This window comes from Megachile rotundata, chromosome 11 (assembly GCF_050947335.1).
Source record: "Megachile rotundata isolate GNS110a chromosome 11, iyMegRotu1, whole genome shotgun sequence".
Lineage (NCBI taxonomy): Eukaryota > Metazoa > Arthropoda > Insecta > Hymenoptera > Megachilidae > Megachile > Megachile rotundata.
This window is the reverse complement of record NC_134993.1, coordinates 16,367,539-16,387,437: the sequence shown is the minus strand read 5'-3', so window position 1 is coordinate 16,387,437 and position 19,899 is coordinate 16,367,539. Positions and strand designations below refer to the sequence as shown.

Here is a 19,899-nt window from a genome sequence, read left to right as displayed (position 1 = left end):
GTACAGAATTTTAAACAATTTAGAGCTGGTCTCAATGAGTCAATGGCTGCAACTCGCTGGATAAATTAGATAAACCGAACGAAACTCGAAGGTAGGAACATTCCAGGTATCAATTAAAAACACCCCGGTTATCAGCGATCTATTCGCGGTAGAAGATCGAATCGAAAGCGAGGAGTGCGTGAGATCCACGCGATTTCTTTCACTCGGTTCATGCAAATGGTAGCACATATTTTACGGCTTCTAACGAACCTCGTTGCCACTACTTTGAATTTTATACCCTATCGATCGACGTTCGTACTCGTCCGCAGAAAAATTGCTTCCGCGGATGAAAAAAGAATTATTTGCGAATCGTATGGTTCATCGGTGAAAAAGGCAAAGGAGTGTAATATTAGAAATATTTTTTCCCCGAGGGAACATTATTAAAATTTAAATCGACGGCGGATTAATTTGGAACGGCGACGGCGCATAAAATATAACCGCACTGTTAAAAGCATTTCACCAACGTTCTCGATCGTGCATTACATTTCCAGCGGCTGCATTTTGTTACGCGCAACATTTCCTTTCATCCGAATACCCAAAGCGAATCGACTCACTGAACACGATGAAATTTAAACAAATATGTTATCGCGGAAATGTCCGGCCAGTTGAACCACGCAAACTTCGCGTTTATAACTTTCGGGAAACCGAAAATCTTAATATTACTGGCATTTCGACAAGTTTAAAATACATCAGAAGTACACTCACAAATTTTATAATTATAAATGATAGAAGACCGAAACAGACATAAAATGATGGAATAAAAACTTCCGAGTCGGGGCACATAGGGAGTTCTATCTGGTTTACGAATACTTATCGGCCACAGGCCGTAGAAAATCACTAGCTACCGGCTAAGAATCGTTAATATTCTGGTAGGTTATCGGGCAGCGATCGCCGTTGGGGAAGAGTACAGCACCCACCTCCACAACGTATCATTACACCACGACACTAAATCGTGGACCTGTATCTACCCAACGGGGGTCTTGTACTCCCTCTCTTACCCCCTAATCTTATCTCACCGCGAATTATACACGGGCGGACAGAAGCCTCGAATTTAGGGGCGGATGTGTGCTATATCGAGATTATGGTGAATTCGCGTGCGTCTTGGCGATCCTCCCAGTCACACCTTTGGTGATCCTCTTTAAATGACACTAGATTTTTAATCAGGCGCATAAATTACGGATCCGAGAACGGTGCAAATTAACACGTGATAGATTGTTAGATACACACGAAAATTTGAAAATGATTAATGAACAAAGGTGAAAATATTTCTTCAACGAAAGAATTGCAGGCGTTCGCAATTTGCAAATGAAAGGAAATTAAAACGGAAAAAGAATCGGGTCTAGAATGCAAAGCCAGGGAGGAATCAGCGAACTTCCGGTGGGAATCCGCCACAAAGTCATGAACCGTTTCCAGGACTTGACTTCTGGAATGAAGACGACGATAACGACGACAACGATAGCCGGAGTTTCCGGCAGCAGAATAAAAACCCGGCGAGGGAAACAGAGAAAGAAGTGACAGGGTCAGAGGGGGTTGGAGGAGAAATATTTTTTCTTGCTTAGAGGGTCGTTTGAGACGCAAAGTCGACCAAGAAAAAAGATACAAGGGTTGGAACCTGAATTCGACCAGATTCGTTTTATCTACCCGGTGTTTCTATCTTCAGAAATATTAACGAAGCAGTAATTCTTCTCTGATTATTCTTTTAAATTATGTTAAGGGTTTGCTACGTTATCTTAAAGAATTTATTATACCTGATTTAATACATAAGAAGAGTTGACAAAAGTATAGTAAAAGTGTATAGATATGTTAGTGTGTTTGAAAGAATAGTCCCGAAAAATTTTGCCTGTTGTTTCGTTTATTGTTTTTTCAGCATATCGCGAAAGACTTGTTCAGCCACGAATTTTTGAAGACAAAGAACTCTCGAGTCATAAAAGACACCCTATATATCTATAACCAGAAGCTTCTTGTCACAGTTTTTTTACGACGTATGTGACAGACCGATGGCGTCCGCCTACTTGTTCTACTTTAATAACAAGAAAAAAGGTTTGAAAGAAAAAGAGTTTCCTCTACATTATTGTACTCCGCTTACAGAGAAAGTAATAATGGCGGAGAATTCTTCCTGGGGGAACGACAAAAGGATACATTAAAGACACGTTTCTCGAGCAAGATTGCACTCAACGAAATTCGGTCGCGACATTGATCAACGATTAATTCATTCGCTGCCTCTTTTTTTAAATCTATCTTCAAAGAAAAGTAACATATGAACAGCGGGTGAGATGGCGGCAAATTTCATTTGTTACTTCATTTTGAAAATTGGAGAGTCTCAGCGAAATCCCTTAATTTCTAAACCTTGAAATGTCGAAATTTCTAAATCCCTAAATTTCGAAATTTGGAAAGGACGATTAGCTAAGTTGAAATTTTGAACAATTCAAGATTCAGAGTAAACCGAGAATTTCCATAGGTAATAAAGTTGCAACGAAAGGTATTCTCGGCTGCGTAACAAGCGAAATCTAATTACTTCTATTCTAATTACAAGAAGGCGAGCTACGGCTCCAAGATTCTGGAAGCTTTAACGCTCAATAAAACTAAGTACTTCAACTTCGCTACTCAAGAAACAGCCGACGGGCAAAAGGAAAGCATCATCCTATCGCAGTGCACGTGCAAGACGAAGATCTGAAATATCTAGGGAGGCAAAAACAGCAACTTCTGCAGAGGCAACCTGCTAACTGGAAAGGAAAGCTTGGTGAATCCTCGAGGCACGAAAAAGACTTGGTTTCACGAAGTCTTTTGAACAGAAAAGCTGAAGAGCAGTGGCAGGGAAAGGCGCAAAGACGCAGGATAGACAGGACAGAGATACGAAAAGTGATACGCACGAGTAGAATACGCGGGTTTTCATTTCTATTTAAGCAATTTTCTTCGGTCAATATTTAACAAACCTTCCCGAAATTTAATAAAGGAAAACGAATAAAAATTCAATAGAAATTTGGAAAGGTACGGGAAGTATCGGTAAGAAGATAGATAGACAAAGGGAAGATGGACGAAAGGTAGCATGATCCAAGAATTTCTTGGACCAATACCGTGCTGGGTGGGCTTTAGCGAGCCAGATAGGATCGAATCTAGATTTGAATCACGTACAAGCTCCTCCTACCAATCCTACATGTATACACGTGTATCAGAAACATCGGGGTTGATCGGCCTGCTATGAGCTTCCAGCAGCGTGAACGTTGCATCGAGCTGGCTCGGATAACGTAGCCCTTCAAACCCGACCAATTTCGTACCTCGATTCCACCCGGCCGATCGATTTAATCGTCCCGTGAATTTTACTCGATTTTGTCCCTTATGGTCTATCTTAGCCCATGCTTCGTTTCATCCTGCAAAAATTTAACACGCTGTGTTTTCGTCTCTGAAAATTACCGTGCAGTGATATATTTTAATTAATCCCAGACTCGACGAGAAATCCGCAGCAATTTCTCTAAAATCAGATACAATTGGTACGGTTTCCTGGAATCTAAGGATTCTCTATAATCCGTGGGACCGTCTCGGAGAATCCCCCAGAATCCCATGAGACTTCCTGGAACCTAAAACTTCCGGGTAACCTCGGGAATTCCCTAGGACAAGGATTCGCTGTGGAAACGGTATGATTGCGGAGAAAGAAGTTAATCCACGATCGAGGAAACGCGGCACAGAAAGCTGGGAAGACATAAATACGAAGAGAAAGGAGAATCCTGTTTGGCCGGGTGTCACCGCAGTCTCCGGGTAATGGAATGCGTTAAGGGTACGTCCATCGAAAGCACACCGTACACCACGGTACACCAGAGCACACCACACCGTAGGCGTGTGTGTCTTTCGAGTGGCATTAATAGGTCTTTGTTTCGTTGGAGGAGGAACATGGAGGATGCCCCGTCAGCGGCGCGAGTCTATTATTCGAATGTGGAGCAGATATTGGTTGTCGATATGCCAGCAGGTCTAAATATTCGATCGATTTTCGCTCCTCTATACCACCCCTTTCTTGCGTTCGAACCAGCAGCCCCCGCGAAACCCCCTCGCTCTTTTCGTTCGAGAGTCAGCCTTGTTCTCCAAGACTCGGTCCTTACGTGCTTCGAGCACCCGGCTTTCCTTTCGACTTGCTACCCACGAGAACGGCCCTGTTATCGCGAACGCGACTCTGCAACTTGCAATAATGAACTTCCAAGTAATCGATAACTATCGATCGGCCAATAACTTTCGGCCAATTTCGAGAGGAATCGCGAGTTCTCAGATGCGCTCGGAATTCGGCAAACAGGAAACTGTGGCACGCTCCTTTTACTTCCGAACAGATTTCGAGCCTTTAAGGGCTTGGGGATATTTCTTTAGGAAGTTGGTAATTTCGGATCGTTTGCAGATTACAGATTAAAAATCACAGGAATTACGAGCTTAATTTTCATAATAATTCTTAGCTTTCTGCGAAAATTTTATTTGTGAAACGTTTTTTGCTTCGACTATGTGGAACTAGTTCTATGAACCTTCTATGACATTTTATTGATCTTGCTTAGAAACGCTATATTTTTTCTCGGCAATTCCTCCGTAATGTTAGGCTACCACCTCACCCTCTAATTTATCATTTTTATCTCGACGATCATGAATTACTATCCATTTTCCTGGATCAATAAATGTCCGTGATATTAGGTTACTACCCCTTTCCCTAATTTATCAATTTCCTTCCCACGAATATCTTATGTTAAAATATTCCCCCGTGACTTATTCCACCAATCTTTTTTCAATAAATATTCCTCGGAAATTGGATTATCGCCATTCTTCCAACTGGAAGAATCTTTTTTCCAATCTCTTTCTGTAATTTGTCGATTTCTTTCCCGAGAACGCTTCCTTTTCTTTTTACTGTACCTATCTATTTCTCCGCGATTACATCGGGGAACTAACCGGCTACTTTACTACAGCAATTTCCTTATTCCCTCTATTTTGCTTAGAAATTATTTCGCTTACAAATATCAACATTATACAGAAGTTGCTAAATTATTCCTGTGTCTGCAGAAAGACGTATCCAAGATCGAATGATCGTAAGTGCTTAAGAAATCAGCATTTATTCTCTTAATACATATTCCCACGATGTCTGAAACGTTCGTTATTGACGGATAAACGTTACTTCCGTTAACGAGCTTAGCCGAGCCGCCTATCAGTGTCTGTCTATCAAACGATCCTCGCGGAATGCCGATAATGCGCGGCGCGAGCTGGAAACATAATGGCAGCCATCGCCGCGAGCATGTACTTTAATTACAGAACCTATTGATACTCGATAAAGCGACGTTCGTTTAAACACGCTGGATTTTCGTAATATCCGCGTGTAACGGCTGTTTTCTCCCAACAATCAACGCGGCTGGAATCGATCAAACGAACGTCGCCAGTCACTCGATTTTTAATTAACATCCACGGGTAATTGAAATGTCCGACGACACTGTCGATCCTGTCGTTAGGAACGTGCTGCATCATGATAGCGAAGATGGAGTACGGTGAATCAACAATTTTCTAATGCCAATATTTTATTGGCTCCACTAGTAAAATCACTAAGAATATTTCAAATAAATATTAATAAAATGCAGCTGCCTCTAAATCACAAAATTCCTAAATGTGTAAACTTCTAAATTCCTGAAATTCTAAAATTCTAAAGTCCCTAAACTGTAAGTTTCTAAATCTGTGAATTTCCAAAGTACAAAGCTCTGTCCCCCCAAATTAACTACCCGCAGTAGAAATAATGTTTGACGTCACAGTTAAAATACCCCAATAAAAATAGCGAAATTCCATGAGCAAACATATGCACGTCGACGATAAAAGTGCCACGATATTTAACCACATTACCTGAAAATGTGTCTCCAGCGCCTAATCTAATTGGTCAGGGGCGGTATCATTGATCGATAATCGATCAGCCGTCATAAATCTGGACGTTAACCGTTAATTGCTCGTATACGTCGAGAGTGATCGTTCTAACGATCCTAGGGGACAGTGACGTTTTCACGGGGAGCAATTTATTGGATAATATCGAGTATATTGGTCGGGCCGAGTTGTCCGGCGGATTAAACGTAAAACGATCAACTGTACGTGGGCTTATACTGACCGTTCTCCACGTAGTAGCTGGTTTCGTTGTACCGCTCGTCCGTGAATCCTGGCCTCTTCGCTTTTAGGGCTTTCGTTTCCAATTTCGCCTGGAACAAAGGGCGACATAGGTCAGCCACGATAGTTGGCCCACGTTTCGAGAAAATGGATTAGAATCGAACGGGAAATTGACCGGAAACTTTCGGAAGGTTTCTTCCATTACGGTGCACGATTAAATAGAACCTGTTAATACTTTACGTTCTATTTAATTTAGTGGACATTGCAACAACGTATAAATGATCTGTGTGCTTTAATTTTTAACGTAAATCGAGTGTTAAAAATAGTGTCGAGTCTTGTCACTGTTCCAGTCTTAAGAATACAGACAGAATTTTTATACAACCATTTTTGTCATGCTGTCAGATTTCACATTCGAAAGTCTGTAAATCGAGTTCCTATCCGAATCGGAATCTGAAAGCTAGAAAATAAAGTTCGACATCGTAGAAATGGTAAAAAAGTTCAGCTGAAAGATAAGAGAACGTAATAATTTGGAACGGCATTTATCACTCGCGGTTAGTCGTTCAGTAGATAGAGAACGATGTGGTCAGACATGGATGTTCATGTTCTCACTGGTTGCTGATACAGCGTGGTGGAAAAAGCATTGGTATCAAAAGGGGTTCGCGATAAAGCGAATACTTTTTAGCGAGACCACTTTCGAACTTCGATAGTTCGTACCTTTTTTCGTTTTACGCTTTTCGAGCATTAACCGCGTTAACTCGAAAGAACAGAATTTTAAAGCCATTCTACAAATTATTGGCTTATTTTTTTTACGCAAAGGTTTTATAACTAAATTTGTACGTTAATTATTATTTTTATGCGAATAATTATGTAGGTTGAATGTCTTTTTTAACCGTTTTTAATTGAACACGGATATAATTTGTACAGATTATCCGACTCCATCTAAAGAGAGTTTCGCAGAGCAGTGCAAAATGCAAATGCACGAAAAACCGCGAAAGACATTTTCAAGAGACATTTTCTCATCGTTCGCGGAGCTCATACATTTCAGGAAGCCATTACACAGACAGAGGAATTAATTTAGAATTTCCAGCCAACGAACGTATTCGAGATCATCCGCTTAATTCGCTGAGGTTCCTTTAATAAGCATAATTAATTAACGTTTAATCGATTTCAATTTACCTATTCCCTGTGGCTCGAGTCTCTCCCAGATCTCCCTTGAAAAACAAAGAAGACAAAAAAACATGATTGAAATTTCATGAAACCTCGTTGAACCGAATCCAAAAGTTAAAAAGTTTAAAATGTTAAAGTTGGACGTCGTTATTTGAAGGAAAAATAAATTTTTCCGCGATCGAAGGAGAAAGAAAAGCTTCGGTAGAAGAGTGTTTAACGCGATCTTCTAGTCGGGTCAGCGGGCAAATATCGATTTTATTAAGGCCGTTGATCACCGTGGGACCATTAGAAGGTCCGGTGAAAATCATGACCGACTCGTTTTAATATCTGTTAATCAGCTCGGTAATTAAAGGCTCGAAACGACGGCCGGATGCTCGATTTTCGGGACAAACGGCGCATTACATTAATGGATCCTAATATTCCGAAGCTCGCGCCGGCGCTGCGCGCCGTTTCGCGTTTTAATTAAGACAATAATTAGCCGAAACATCGACCCATGTAAATCCGATTAGCCGAGGGTGTGCGCGTAACACGAATTCGCGACGAGCAAACCGATTCGATCGATATCCTCCAGCGAGCAACAGAAACGACCAAGTATGTAATTGAAAGGCTCTCCAGCAACACGCGAATATCGCTTGATCAGCCGTGTCGAGATGTGTATGTACATCGTTAACGCGTTTCGAGATCGACGACACAGAACCGCGCCCTTTGTTCGTTAAATGACCGAGAATTCTATTCTCCGCCAAAGTGCTCGTCGAGTGGTAATTCATAGTTTTCGCTATACCTCGAAATTTCCATAAAAGGCAAAAACAAAGCATTAGATTTGATTAGAAACTGCAGGATTCGCGTGCAGCTACACTGCGGTCAGGGTATAGTTCTTAACCCTTTGCACTCGAGAGGTGACTCTCAGTCACCATTCTATTTAATACAATAATTTGAAATAAGCATTTTTTAACTGATTCTATAATATGACACGTGTGATGTATAAACATAATGAAATAAACAGTGCAAATTATTAGTAGAGAAAGAATAACCTCAAGGGAATACATTTAATTTTTTAACTAAGTTTTACAGTTGCTCGTAAACAGTCAAATTACCTTCGAGTGCAAAGGGTTAAAATTCTCCATAGCCCCAAATGTGCTATGCTTGGTAAAAATGATCGTGGTCAATGCTAAAGATAGAGATCTCTCCGGTACGACAAATTTCACTGGGTACTACTTAAATTTTTATTCCGAATCACATCATAAATCAGATTTGGAATTTGAACTCAATTGATCTATTTATTGTGACATGATAAAAGTGGAATCCGGAAAAGTCGAGGGCGAAAAATCTCTCGTTAGCAGAAACAGTGTAATCGAATCGAGCATCCTCGACGTTTATAACCATCCGCTTTTACCAAATTTGAACCACGTTTCAGCGCTAAGTAACGACGATCAAACGGCAACGCAGGGCACTTGGCCAGCGAACGTAAATTTAATTTAGCGAGTTCGTGGGACCGTGAATTAAACGTGGTTTATTCGATTTACCGGGAGACCCGTTTCCCAGCGACAATCAACCATGTCGATAATGATATTTAAATCGCAATTAAATTTACATTAGTAGCGGGAAAAGAAATGCGAAGTTAATCAGGGTCGTGCATAATTTTAGAAGGCGAAGTCGATCGATTTGATACGGAGAACTTACTGGTTAAACAATTTATGTATCGGTCTGGGACTTGTATAATTAATTTCATCTTCGTTCAAGATATTAATATTAAAACTTTTCTTACTTCTTCTTTTTATTGATCGGACCATGTGGTTACATGATTCTCTTGCAAAATTCCCAGTTGGTAGAATAATTTAAATACGATACTTTATAATTAGATTCCAGAAGATTAAATTTAACTACAACGCGCAACAATTGCCCTGTAAAAAATTTGGGGCAGAATAAAAATCATATTCGATCTCGTAAAAAGGAGAAAGCACATCTGATAGATAACGAGTTTGCAAGCCCATTAATAGTTCCAAGGACAGCGTAAAATTCGCCGAAGATAAGAAGGGGAAAAAAGAAGAGATCACCGCGTTCGATCGCAAAATAAAGTGTTCCGAGTTCCAGACACGATGTCGAAACTCGGGTGCAAGTTGCCCGGAGGAAAATAAACGGAAACGAGGGAGGAAAAAGGAGCAGAAGAAAGCAGCCGAATTTTCGCGCCACTCGCCCTGTTCTGGACTTTCGGGCTGTATCGACCCACCTTTCGGCTATCCCTTCACCCCTTAGCAACCCCCTCGAGTCACGGTTACTGTCTACAAGTCAACGTCTCCTTTCCACGTTTCAACCCTCCGTTCCGTGCCGTTTTTACCGCTTTTTAGGCCTTCTGCTCGTGAATCCGGTAACCGCCCTTTCGCCATTTACTCTTTACTCACTTTGACGCGTTCCGTTCGTTGATGAGATCCTTTCTTTCGTTGCTATTGGATGGAACTGATCCTGTGGGCTCTTTTCATCGCTGTTTCTTATCCTCCAGGATTCGAGCTTGATTCCTTTTTTTGGGGAGACGGTTTGATTTCCTGTGGCCAACCTTTTCGTTGCTATTTACCGGCTGCGATTTTCAAATTATCCTCCCTGTCAGGACTGTCATTTTCAGAGTCAGAAATTGATATTTGGATATTTTCCAAGCGAGAATTTTGCAATTTTTGCAATCGTGCGGTATCATAGGAACCAATATCTGCAATTTCCTATCAAATGCAGAGGAAATGGGATTTTGCAAACTCGTCAAATTTTTGGAGCGTTAACTTACACACTTCGTTTCTCGCGAACTTTCATTTTGGAAGTTGTTCGATCATCGATAACATTCCAATTTTTTCACAGATGTCGAACATAGTGCAAAAAAACCTTGGATTCCTGCAGCCTCGGTGAACCACAGCGCTCAGAGTAGAAAATTCTTCGCAACTTTCGAACGGAAGTTTTTCGGAAAATTGGATGTACCTATTTCTCCGTAGATTTTCAACTCGACCGGTCGTGAAAGCATTTCGACACGTCAAAAATTTCGTCCGACGAGTTCGTCGAGGAATGATACTCGAGATAAAATTCATAAGAGATTCAAATAGCAACATTTAAAAGCTTGAAAGTCGTTGGAATCGTTCCAGTCCTCTGGAGGAATTACTCTCAAAGCGCTCAAAAGGTTTCTTCGTAGCGTCGAAATCTTTGCTCAACATCCTGCCATTTAGGCGTGTCCTCGAACTTCCATTCTTCGGCAACTTCCTTTCAGCCGTGAAAGGACAAAGTTCCCTGACAGGCTCAAATACCAGCCTGCGCAAAAGATCTCAGAGGATCTGCTTGAATGAAAGGACACCGATTCGTTTCAAGTTATAATACGTGTAGTTATATTGCCATCAATTTCGTAATAGAAAACATTTGAAATCTTCAAAGTCTCGGTAATCAAATATTGTTCCCGAATCTCCAATTGTGATGGAGATGTACGTTTGTTCAATATTTGATATGAAACGACATAGGTAGCAGATAGCAGAGTAAATACGTTTGAAAAATGCCCATCAAGGAAGCCGGCAAAGTTCATGGATGCAGCTTGCAGCCGCCTGTTGCTGTGCGACGGACGTCGTCGTCGGAAAAATACCGTAATCCATCGAGAAAGGATGAAGAGATCGTCGAGCAAGGTAAACAAAACGTAAACGATACAGGAGGATTGAAAGAGACTTTAAACGTTCTCTGTTATTGAGATTTTAATGGCAACGAGTCGCGTTCGAGCTGGCTATTCAATATTCCATGACGTTTCCCTCGTTCCGCCTCTTGAGGCTTTAAGGAAATCGAAGAATTCATCCACTTATCGTTTCCATTGCTTCGAGGATTCTATTTAAAGAATTTTCTTTCTCCATTAAATATTTCAGCGAAATCTTCTCGACCGTTTGCGATAATGCCGCGCGTTCGAGAAATGAAAACTCTTAGAGGCAAATTGAAAGTGTTCGTTAAAAATGAACATTGTTGCAAGCGAGATCCGATCTATTTATACCAAGGATATTAATGAACGGTTTGTATGGTCAGTTTCACGGATGTTTAAGCTTTAATGTAGCGTGAGTGACATTTTGTGTTACTTGTCCGTCACAAAATGGCGTCAGAAAATTTATAAAAAATATCGACATCGAATCTTCTCTCGTTAGGAATTAATGGTAGTTAAATTTCAACATCCCTCGAATTCAACCCCCGCGAAATAAGAGCATAAAGCGATTAAGAAAGTGACGGTGGAAACAAGGACAAGCCACCCTCTGCAGTAGCTTTTAATTCATCAAGCATCAATCGTTAAAGCGAACAATTGAAACGTAAGGTAGCAACAGAATCCTTGGTATCATTAAATTACGAATAAGAGTAAATTACCGAGAGGGAAATCCTTCTCGACGATTTCAGACCAGGAGCGAAAATTTATTTCCAGTTCCGGCACGCGTTTCCCTCTCCTTGGCTGGATTAACGACGGATCAACAAAAGCGTTCAAGTCGTCGGCTTCAAGACTTTAAGCGCTACCTTGAGCAATTAATTTCGAGTGGATCTCGAGGCAGTGAACTCGCTGGCAGGGACATTGAAAAAAGAAGAAAAAACCAAGAAAAACAAACGGGCGACGGTAAATTATCCGCTCACCGTCGTTCCTCGCGGGGGTAATTACGTCGAAATTAGTGAAACGCCGTGATCAAAGGAGCAAGGAAATTCTTGTTCCCTTGGGTTGTTGTGCGCAGTTCCATGGCCCCGTAATTTGTAACACAATTTTTTACGAGTCCTTTTAAACGCTGTCTTCTATCGTTTCCTTTTTCCTTCTTCCGCCAAGTTGCCTGCAGAAGTTGCACAATTTTTATTTTTGCGTTTCTTCTGCTCTTTTGTACTTGCCACAAGTAGTTGCATCAAAGAGTATTTAAACGGCCAAGAATTTCAAGAACAGCGTTTAACACGGATATTTAAAAATCCGAGTAATGCATGCACTCGATCAGTCGAGTATTCGATTGCTCGAGAGCCCAGAGCAGATATTTAAATATCATTAAAATTTATATGATAAAAATAAAACTTCGAACAAGCGTTATCGAAAATAACGGTGGATATAAGAGAGGAACGAGAATAGAGGGAAAGAAGATTTACGACGAGTCCGAAAATGGCTTCGTCAGAATGGTACGCGTCAACGGAACGAACATCGTCAAATTTCAAAAGGTAGGGCGGTTCACGGGCGTTTATTTCGTTAATGATGACTGGCCCGTCGTGGATTAATGAGGACGTGGCCCATGACGATAGCAGGATGCTCTGTGCGTCGAATATCGACGAGTACCAGCGAGATACTTGGCTACCGAGTGAAATATGACCCACACTCTCGGACCTGTTCCGCCGAAATTCGCTGGCTAAGGATCCTCTGCTTCTGGCATAATGCTTGCCTTCCAGATACATACATCTCGTACACTCGACCATTCTTTTTACCCCTTTGCATCTTTTTGGAAAATGATTTGTACCGACAAGTTTGTATTATGCAATTTTTAGTTATCAGTCAAAATCAGTTGTGAATCTTTAGTCATGTCTTTAGTCATGTTCTCGATGATTTGAAAAGTTGAACTGAACATTGTTTTTTAAACTCACCTTCTTCAAGTCCATACTCGCGTCGGCTTCATCGGCTTTCCGCTTCTCCGAGATCTTCGTCGTCGGAACAGCGATCGCCGCCTCCCGTAGAGGCTTCATATCAACCTGAAACAAAATCAAGAATATTAATATTAAAAAAATAATGGAAGAAATTCGAGTTCGGACAAAGCAGACGGTTTTTCCGTTTAAGTAGATGGATGGACACAGTGGACAAGGTACATAGAAGGATCAGAGGATTCGATTGGGTTAACGTGGCACACGCATGGACGAGCAACTCTCATCGGCCACGTTTTCGACCATTAGGCTACGCTCGAATTACCGTACGCTAAATCAGGCCCCGTCTCTCTATTTGGCCGCGCTGTTAACGAGAAATTAGCATGGGCGGGAACGTGCGTAAAGTAGGGGCGAGTTAAAGCGATTAGCATAAATCGATGCGCCCGGAAGCTTCAGTGGTGGCTGCGTTAACGATGCGCAATGACCGATGATGTCTTGCCTCCTATTCTCCACTTGATTCGGTTCAAAGGATATTAAGTCGACTGTCTCCAATAACTACCTTCTTCGGACAATTACTCTTCCTTGCCAGATCAAATGTAATTCTTGACAAGAAAAATGAACGAGTAATCCTAGCGAACTCGCACGGTTGAGTATTAAAATTAAAAGAGCCTAGATACCCAAATGCATAACGATAAAAGTGTGTCAGTTGCCGCGCAGAAAGCAGCGTACGAAACGAATAATTGCAAAGTAGAAAACGGATCGGTTAGGATAATTGCACAGTCGGTTCGACCGGGCAAGGGAAAGCAGAGCTAACGGAGTCATCGATGCACTGACCCGACTCGATAATAACACGGTAAAATCTCCGACGATTCGCGTAACCGGAAATTAAGTTGATTGGATGTAAACAACCGGAATGTCGTCATCCTATCACGATTCGTAAACAAATGCGATACGAGCAACTTGTTTGAATTATGGACTGCTGCAACGTGGTCCTGAAATATCTCTGATATCACTGTCAAATATGTGGCTGACAGTATTAATAATCTTCAATTTATTCTGCATTGCAAATGCAAACGTTTAGCTGCTTAACGAACACGCTTTAAGGTAATTGCCGATATTCTTGTCACGACTGTGCTGCTTTAAAACTGCCATTTATCTCCGAGATACAATTTGTACTCGAATTATCTCCGTAACAAGAATCTCCGATCGTTGCGGATCAAATTGGAAGATGAAAATTTGATGATAATGAAAGTTGAAGCTTATCGAGTTAGATTTATTCTGATTATCAGAGATGACTTAACGACAGTTATAATACGTTTAACAAATCTGTGGGTAATATTACATGTTTCATACGGGTTCGAACGTGTTGAAGATCAAATGATTTCACTTTACGATAGTTGATCGGACCAAATATCGGAAGAAATTCGATCCTTCTAATACTTTAAATAAAGTGGTTCGCAAACTCGTGAAATTCGACGATGCATAAATTTCCTAGAAAATTATGAAAAAATTTGCGAACCAAAGATTAATATTCCTACGTGACCGAACAAAAATGCTCTTGACTACAATTCCGAAAGAATTTTCGTTGGACAACAGATTGGTTCGGCTAATGAAATCGCGCTTTTCCACAGTTTAATAACCGAGTTAATTTCTCTGCGCTTAATCTTTCTGTGCCGGGTTTTGATCGTAAAATCTTCGATCCATTAATCTTGGAGGATAAAGAGTGTGGGAAGGGGTGGGTTCTTGTCCGAAAGCAGTCTTAACGCACCATTAAAACTTCGACACCTAATTACCGCCATTCGCGAACCGTGAAACTTTGCCAAAGCGGTCCGTGTCATAAATTAGTCCTCTGAACCGATCGATTCTTCGTGCCTCAAATCGATATCCCATCGATACAGACTGTGTTTAGTTTGAAAAATTAATTTTAATATTCAAGAACGCTTCGAGATCCTATCAAGGTCGTAGGACCTTGAACATACTGCGAGTCGTGGATCTCCACATTTTATCGGAGATTTAAATCGTACACACATGACTCACATATGTTAGTCTTCGAAGTGTGCTATGATAAAAATTGAAAAAATGTGCTGGTATAATTTGTGATAAGTTCAGAGGTGGCAGTCGAAATCGAGGATCGATATTCGTAGAGTATAGCTATTATTTTGGCGGTCGAATCGCGGAGGGTTGATTCGGTGGGAATCAGGCCTTACGGTCGCTAGGGTCGCCCCTGACAACGCCCTTGCCTGCAATGCGGTGCCCCTCGCCTTCCGCCCTGGCGTTATCCTGCCACCATAACGCCTGACAATGGGCCGGGAAGGTCGACGAAGAAACGTGAATCCTTTATTCGCATGCACCTGGCCCGCCACCTTCGCCGCTCACCTTCCGCTCGTCTAATGATATCTGTTGCTTGGAAACCAGCCCCAAACCCCCCTGCTACTCTTCTACATTTTATATGTATGACTATGTGTTCCACGATCAGTGCTGTTGTTTCAGGAAGACATCCGATCTCCTCCACGAGTGTTCAAGGATACAATGTTCAAATGTCAAGTACTCGAGTAGCTATGTACGAACACCGAAATATACAAATACTTAGGACTCGATAGGTGCAGTAACAGAAAATGTTGCCGACGTAAAAACAGAACAATTGTCGAGAGCACAGTCATGCTTTTAGTAGATCGATCTCACGCGAGCACTCGGTCAATTTTCAAATGGCTAGGTAACAAACACGCGAAAAAAGAAACGTTCGGCGACAGTGAAACAATATTTATCGACGTTACTGGTCGAGTCGTGATAATTAATAGCGTAGGTAAATTGCCATTGCGGATGGCTAGCTGGCCGATTATTGCTCCTTGTTCGACAACAATTTATCATGTAGCCGTACACGCGTGTCATCCGCCGACACATCGTTAATCTGAAGGCTCGTAGGAAAAAAGCAACAATTTCGGTTGTTACCGTGGTAATAGCCTGTTAATCATTGACGAGCAAATATTAGCTCGCGAAATCGGACGGCAAAAAATTCTGGAACTGAAAAAATGTGACGGAAATACCGCTGAAAAAACATCGACTTCCGGCCTGGTTTTCCTTCGACTTCACCTAGATATACACTTTCGCGAACACGCTCGAGGGTTCTTGGGAATTATCGTCGAGAAATAATACGTTTCTACGGACGATTATTTGGGGAAGAGAATCGAGACGACGGAAACACCCACATTTCATGCGCGAACAATCGAAGCATACGAGAATCGTTTTACGGAAACTTTGAATCACATTTGTTTGTCTGTTTTATTGTTGCGGATATCTATACGTTTTAACCACTCGAATACTTCGACATATAGTACTATCGAGGCAAGTATTTTAGCAACGATCTAATATTTAAGTACCCAGGTACCTAAATATCTAAACATCGCACAGTTCATCTAATTAACGCTAAACCTACCGACATATAATGTGTACCTAATTTGAAATTGAAAATGAAGTTAAAAAATAAATAAACAAACGACAAAACATAAATTGGTACACACGTTTATTCTTTATCTTGATGAAAATCAATGCTGATTTCAAGGAATGTACTTTAACAAAATATGTATTTTATAATAAGAAACTTGTGGAGCGATCATTGTAGTGTTAAGTATTCAACGGAGTTTTATTAAATGAAACAGAAGTTAGAGTTTTGTAAAGATCCGAGAGAGCAATAATTTAAATAATTATTGGAGGAAAAGTATCCATGGGATAGTCCATAAGGAAGAGGCGCGTAACAAGCCCGGGAAATTCATTAAATATTCTTCGTCCTAACAGCACAAAAGTGGAACACTAATGGGCGAGAAGTTTATGCATCTTGTTAAATTATTCCGTGGCTATCTTCACCCTTCACCATCCAGCGAGGTGAACGTCGACCGTAAAGAATCCTGACGATTTCGAGGAGAAAAAGAAAGCAGGATAATCTAGTTTTTTGAATCTTTTCGCGAAGTCAGCGGTTCCTTTGTCAATTTCGCATGCTAAACGCAGAACGTGTTGTCGACATGTCACAGGCTGGGCGGCTCGTATCGAGGCGAGCGATTAGTCGAGATTCAACAGCGTGGAAACAGGATTTCGATCGCGTTAACGATCGATTTGTATTCTGCGAGGCTTTAAGCCCCGCGAACAATAGACAACACGCCGGCCTCTATGAATGGGTCCTTTCGGACGATCGGATCCGATCGATGGGTTTTCACAATCGTGATTGATTATTTTTTGTTTTCGCGTAAACAACGATCGGCCGTTTCTGTTTTCAGCGGAAGAAAGAACTGATATCGGAGAATAAAAGACCATTTTCTTTTCAGCTATTTCGAATTCACCTATCTCTACGTTTTCATACGCTAAGCGAATTGTGCGCGCTCTTTCAGCGTCCAGTTATTCGATTACTCGTTCGATTACATATATCAAAATTCGATGATCAGACAATTTTCCAAGAATTCTAAGCGAAGTAAAAAATGTATCGGAGTAACGCAATAGCGACTCTAAAAAGAATAAACCATAGAGGGATAAAAAAAGGCAGGAAAGTGGTATCAATATTCATCGGCAAGTGGAACTAACTGGATATTTATACTCTTCATTTTCCAGTCCATTTGCGAACAGTGCAGCGCGAGCCGGCTCGTAAAAAGGACACGCGTCGAAAGTTTGTCGTGCCGGTTTTATCAGCCCGCGACTAAAATCGTTTCGCCTGAATTAACGTTTAACAACAACAACAACAACAGCAACCACTACCATGAACATCGGCGTCGTGTCAACGAGGTTGGATGTTTTCCCGCGAACGTCCGAATATTCCTTCGTTTCGTCGACCCAGATAACGTCTGCTCGACGCGGCCGAATAAAAATCAATAGCCGTTGTAATTGGTTCGCGCGGCGCGTTTCGAAGGCTTCGCGACGAAAAACGGCGCCCTGTGTTCCAATCGAAATTGCGAAATTTCCAGCCGGAAACGGTCAAGCCGACCACCACGAATTACGACCTCGAAATTAAAACCGTGTTCCAGCCGACGCAGCGTCGCATCGGACGCACCAACAAAAAGAATAAAGACACGCGGATAGATCCTTCGAGTTTGGAATTTCAGAACATCTCCATTCCACGAATCTCCATTGCAAAACATATTCGATAACGGGGGGAATTTTATCAGGGATGGAGGTACGAAGAAAAATTTGGACAGGGCAGACAAGTGGAATAAGATTTATGAAACGAGCAGAACGGAGCTACTGATAGCTTACAAATTTTATAAGTGGAACTGTAACTCAGACGTCTGATATTTGTTTGATACTTGATCGGGAATGTTTGCTTGGACAAATACTTCGACAAGTAAAAGTATTGATATTTAGTACTTATAATTTCGACACTCGTCAAGTAATATCGAGTTGTTTGAATGTCAGCAGTGTGAAGTAGTATGGTCACGTAAGGGGACCGCGTAAGTGGTATAGGTATAGTATATGGTCAGACAAGCAGTACAGAGGTTATATTGACTTGTACGAAAGTAATATAAAAATTTCAAACATTACAGATTTTTTAATTAGTCGATTTCCCAAGTTCGTAAGCCTTTAATAAGTTGAAATAAATTTATAAATTGGCAATCATTAAAATGCTGAAATAGTTAACTTAAGAGATGCAGAGATTCGGTAAGTTAGAAAGTAGGGAAACTTATAAAACCAAAAGTTTGTTAATTTACAAATGTAGCAGTACAGAAACTTGATAACACGTTAAGCTAGAAAGTTTAATCCCTAATCAACATTTCAGCCCTAAAACCCAGCGACCCAAGTGAAAATCCCTTAGCGAGAATTAAAAGATACGCCTGGCAGCAACAATAAACCCGATAAAACCGTGCGAACCGTGAAAAAATATCGTCTGTGGGGAACAAAAGGTAGGAAAGAAATTGGGCAAAAAAACGTAACGGAGTAGGAAAGCAGGGACCAATTATAAAATCCCGTAAATATAGAAGGGGTGAGAGGAAGCGTGGGTGCCTAAATGTGGCTAGAAAGGTGAAAAAACGCGGCGGGCGGAAATGCGAAAGAGGGAAGAAGGGAAAATAGAAAAGGGTCTACGACGACGATGACGACGACGACGCTGTTGAACCCGACGCAACGGTGTACGCGGAGCGTCGAGCGAGTAATTCGACGCGGAGGAGCGGTCTCGTCGTCGTCCTTCCCCGACGGAATTTGCGTCTGCAAGCACGGTAATATTTCAGAACATCGTTTGCACGGTAAATTACACGAGAATAATCAAAGGGACTTCCGTGGCTCGTCTTGGGAGACTCGCGAACGTTTCAGCCGCGACAAGTTCGGTCGGCAAAAGAGAGAACACGAGCGAAAGGGAGTCGGTGGTGATGTGAAGGAGGAGTTGTTTCAAGCGTGGCACACGCTAAGTGCAGCAATGCCACTCTAATGGGAACGTGGGTTCTGGTTTGTGTTGTTCCTTGACGTCATACATGCGCAGCTATTACTCCGTTTCGCGGAAACGTCTTCTTTCCTCCCATTTTTTTTCCTTTTCTTTTTTCACCGGAGACTACTACTCTTTCTACGTTGTTTTCTCGCCTTTCTTTGCATTCTTGCCGCGTGTTCATTGTCACGGCTTCCATAGGACCACGATGAATACAGCAGTGGAAAATAAAACGTTGAATCGCCATCTTTCTTTCCCTCCTTCTGATTAATGTATAAAATTATTAACGCTTCTGCGAACTTGGATGTAATTTTAAGACTGCGTGAGACCGTTGTCACCGACAAGATGAATTAACGCAAGTTAAATATGATACTTTTTTTTATGAGAAAATGTCCTTGATTCCATGTGCAAATGACCCGAATTGCAGTTGATCTCTGCGGCACAATCAGCTTTTCGTTAAGAAATTTCGTTTGTCTGGGCTTTAAATTGTTTACCGGGATACGGAATCTCCGTAGATCCAATTAGAACACCAAATACACCGTAATTGCTTCAAACGAACACGACACGCACACGAAACATGGACAATCCTGTTTGGGGAAACCTTCGTCGTGGCG

General features: G+C 41.5%; 1 protein-coding gene across 2 annotated transcripts in view; it reads right to left on the bottom strand.

Moving 5' to 3' along the window:
• The window catches only part of LOC100874982 (pseudouridylate synthase RPUSD2), a 93,489-nt gene that overhangs the window by 23,496 nt on the left and 50,094 nt on the right, over positions 1-19,899 (bottom strand). For both annotated transcript variants that reach the window (XM_012295731.2, XM_003707746.3), the window contains 2 exons: positions 12,898-13,002; positions 6,143-6,230 (listed from right to left, as the gene is read on the bottom strand). In XM_012295731.2, the coding sequence (XP_012151121.2) occupies positions 6,143-6,230; positions 12,898-13,002 (193 nt within the window). The remainder of the gene's footprint in view (positions 1-6,142; positions 6,231-12,897; positions 13,003-19,899) is intronic.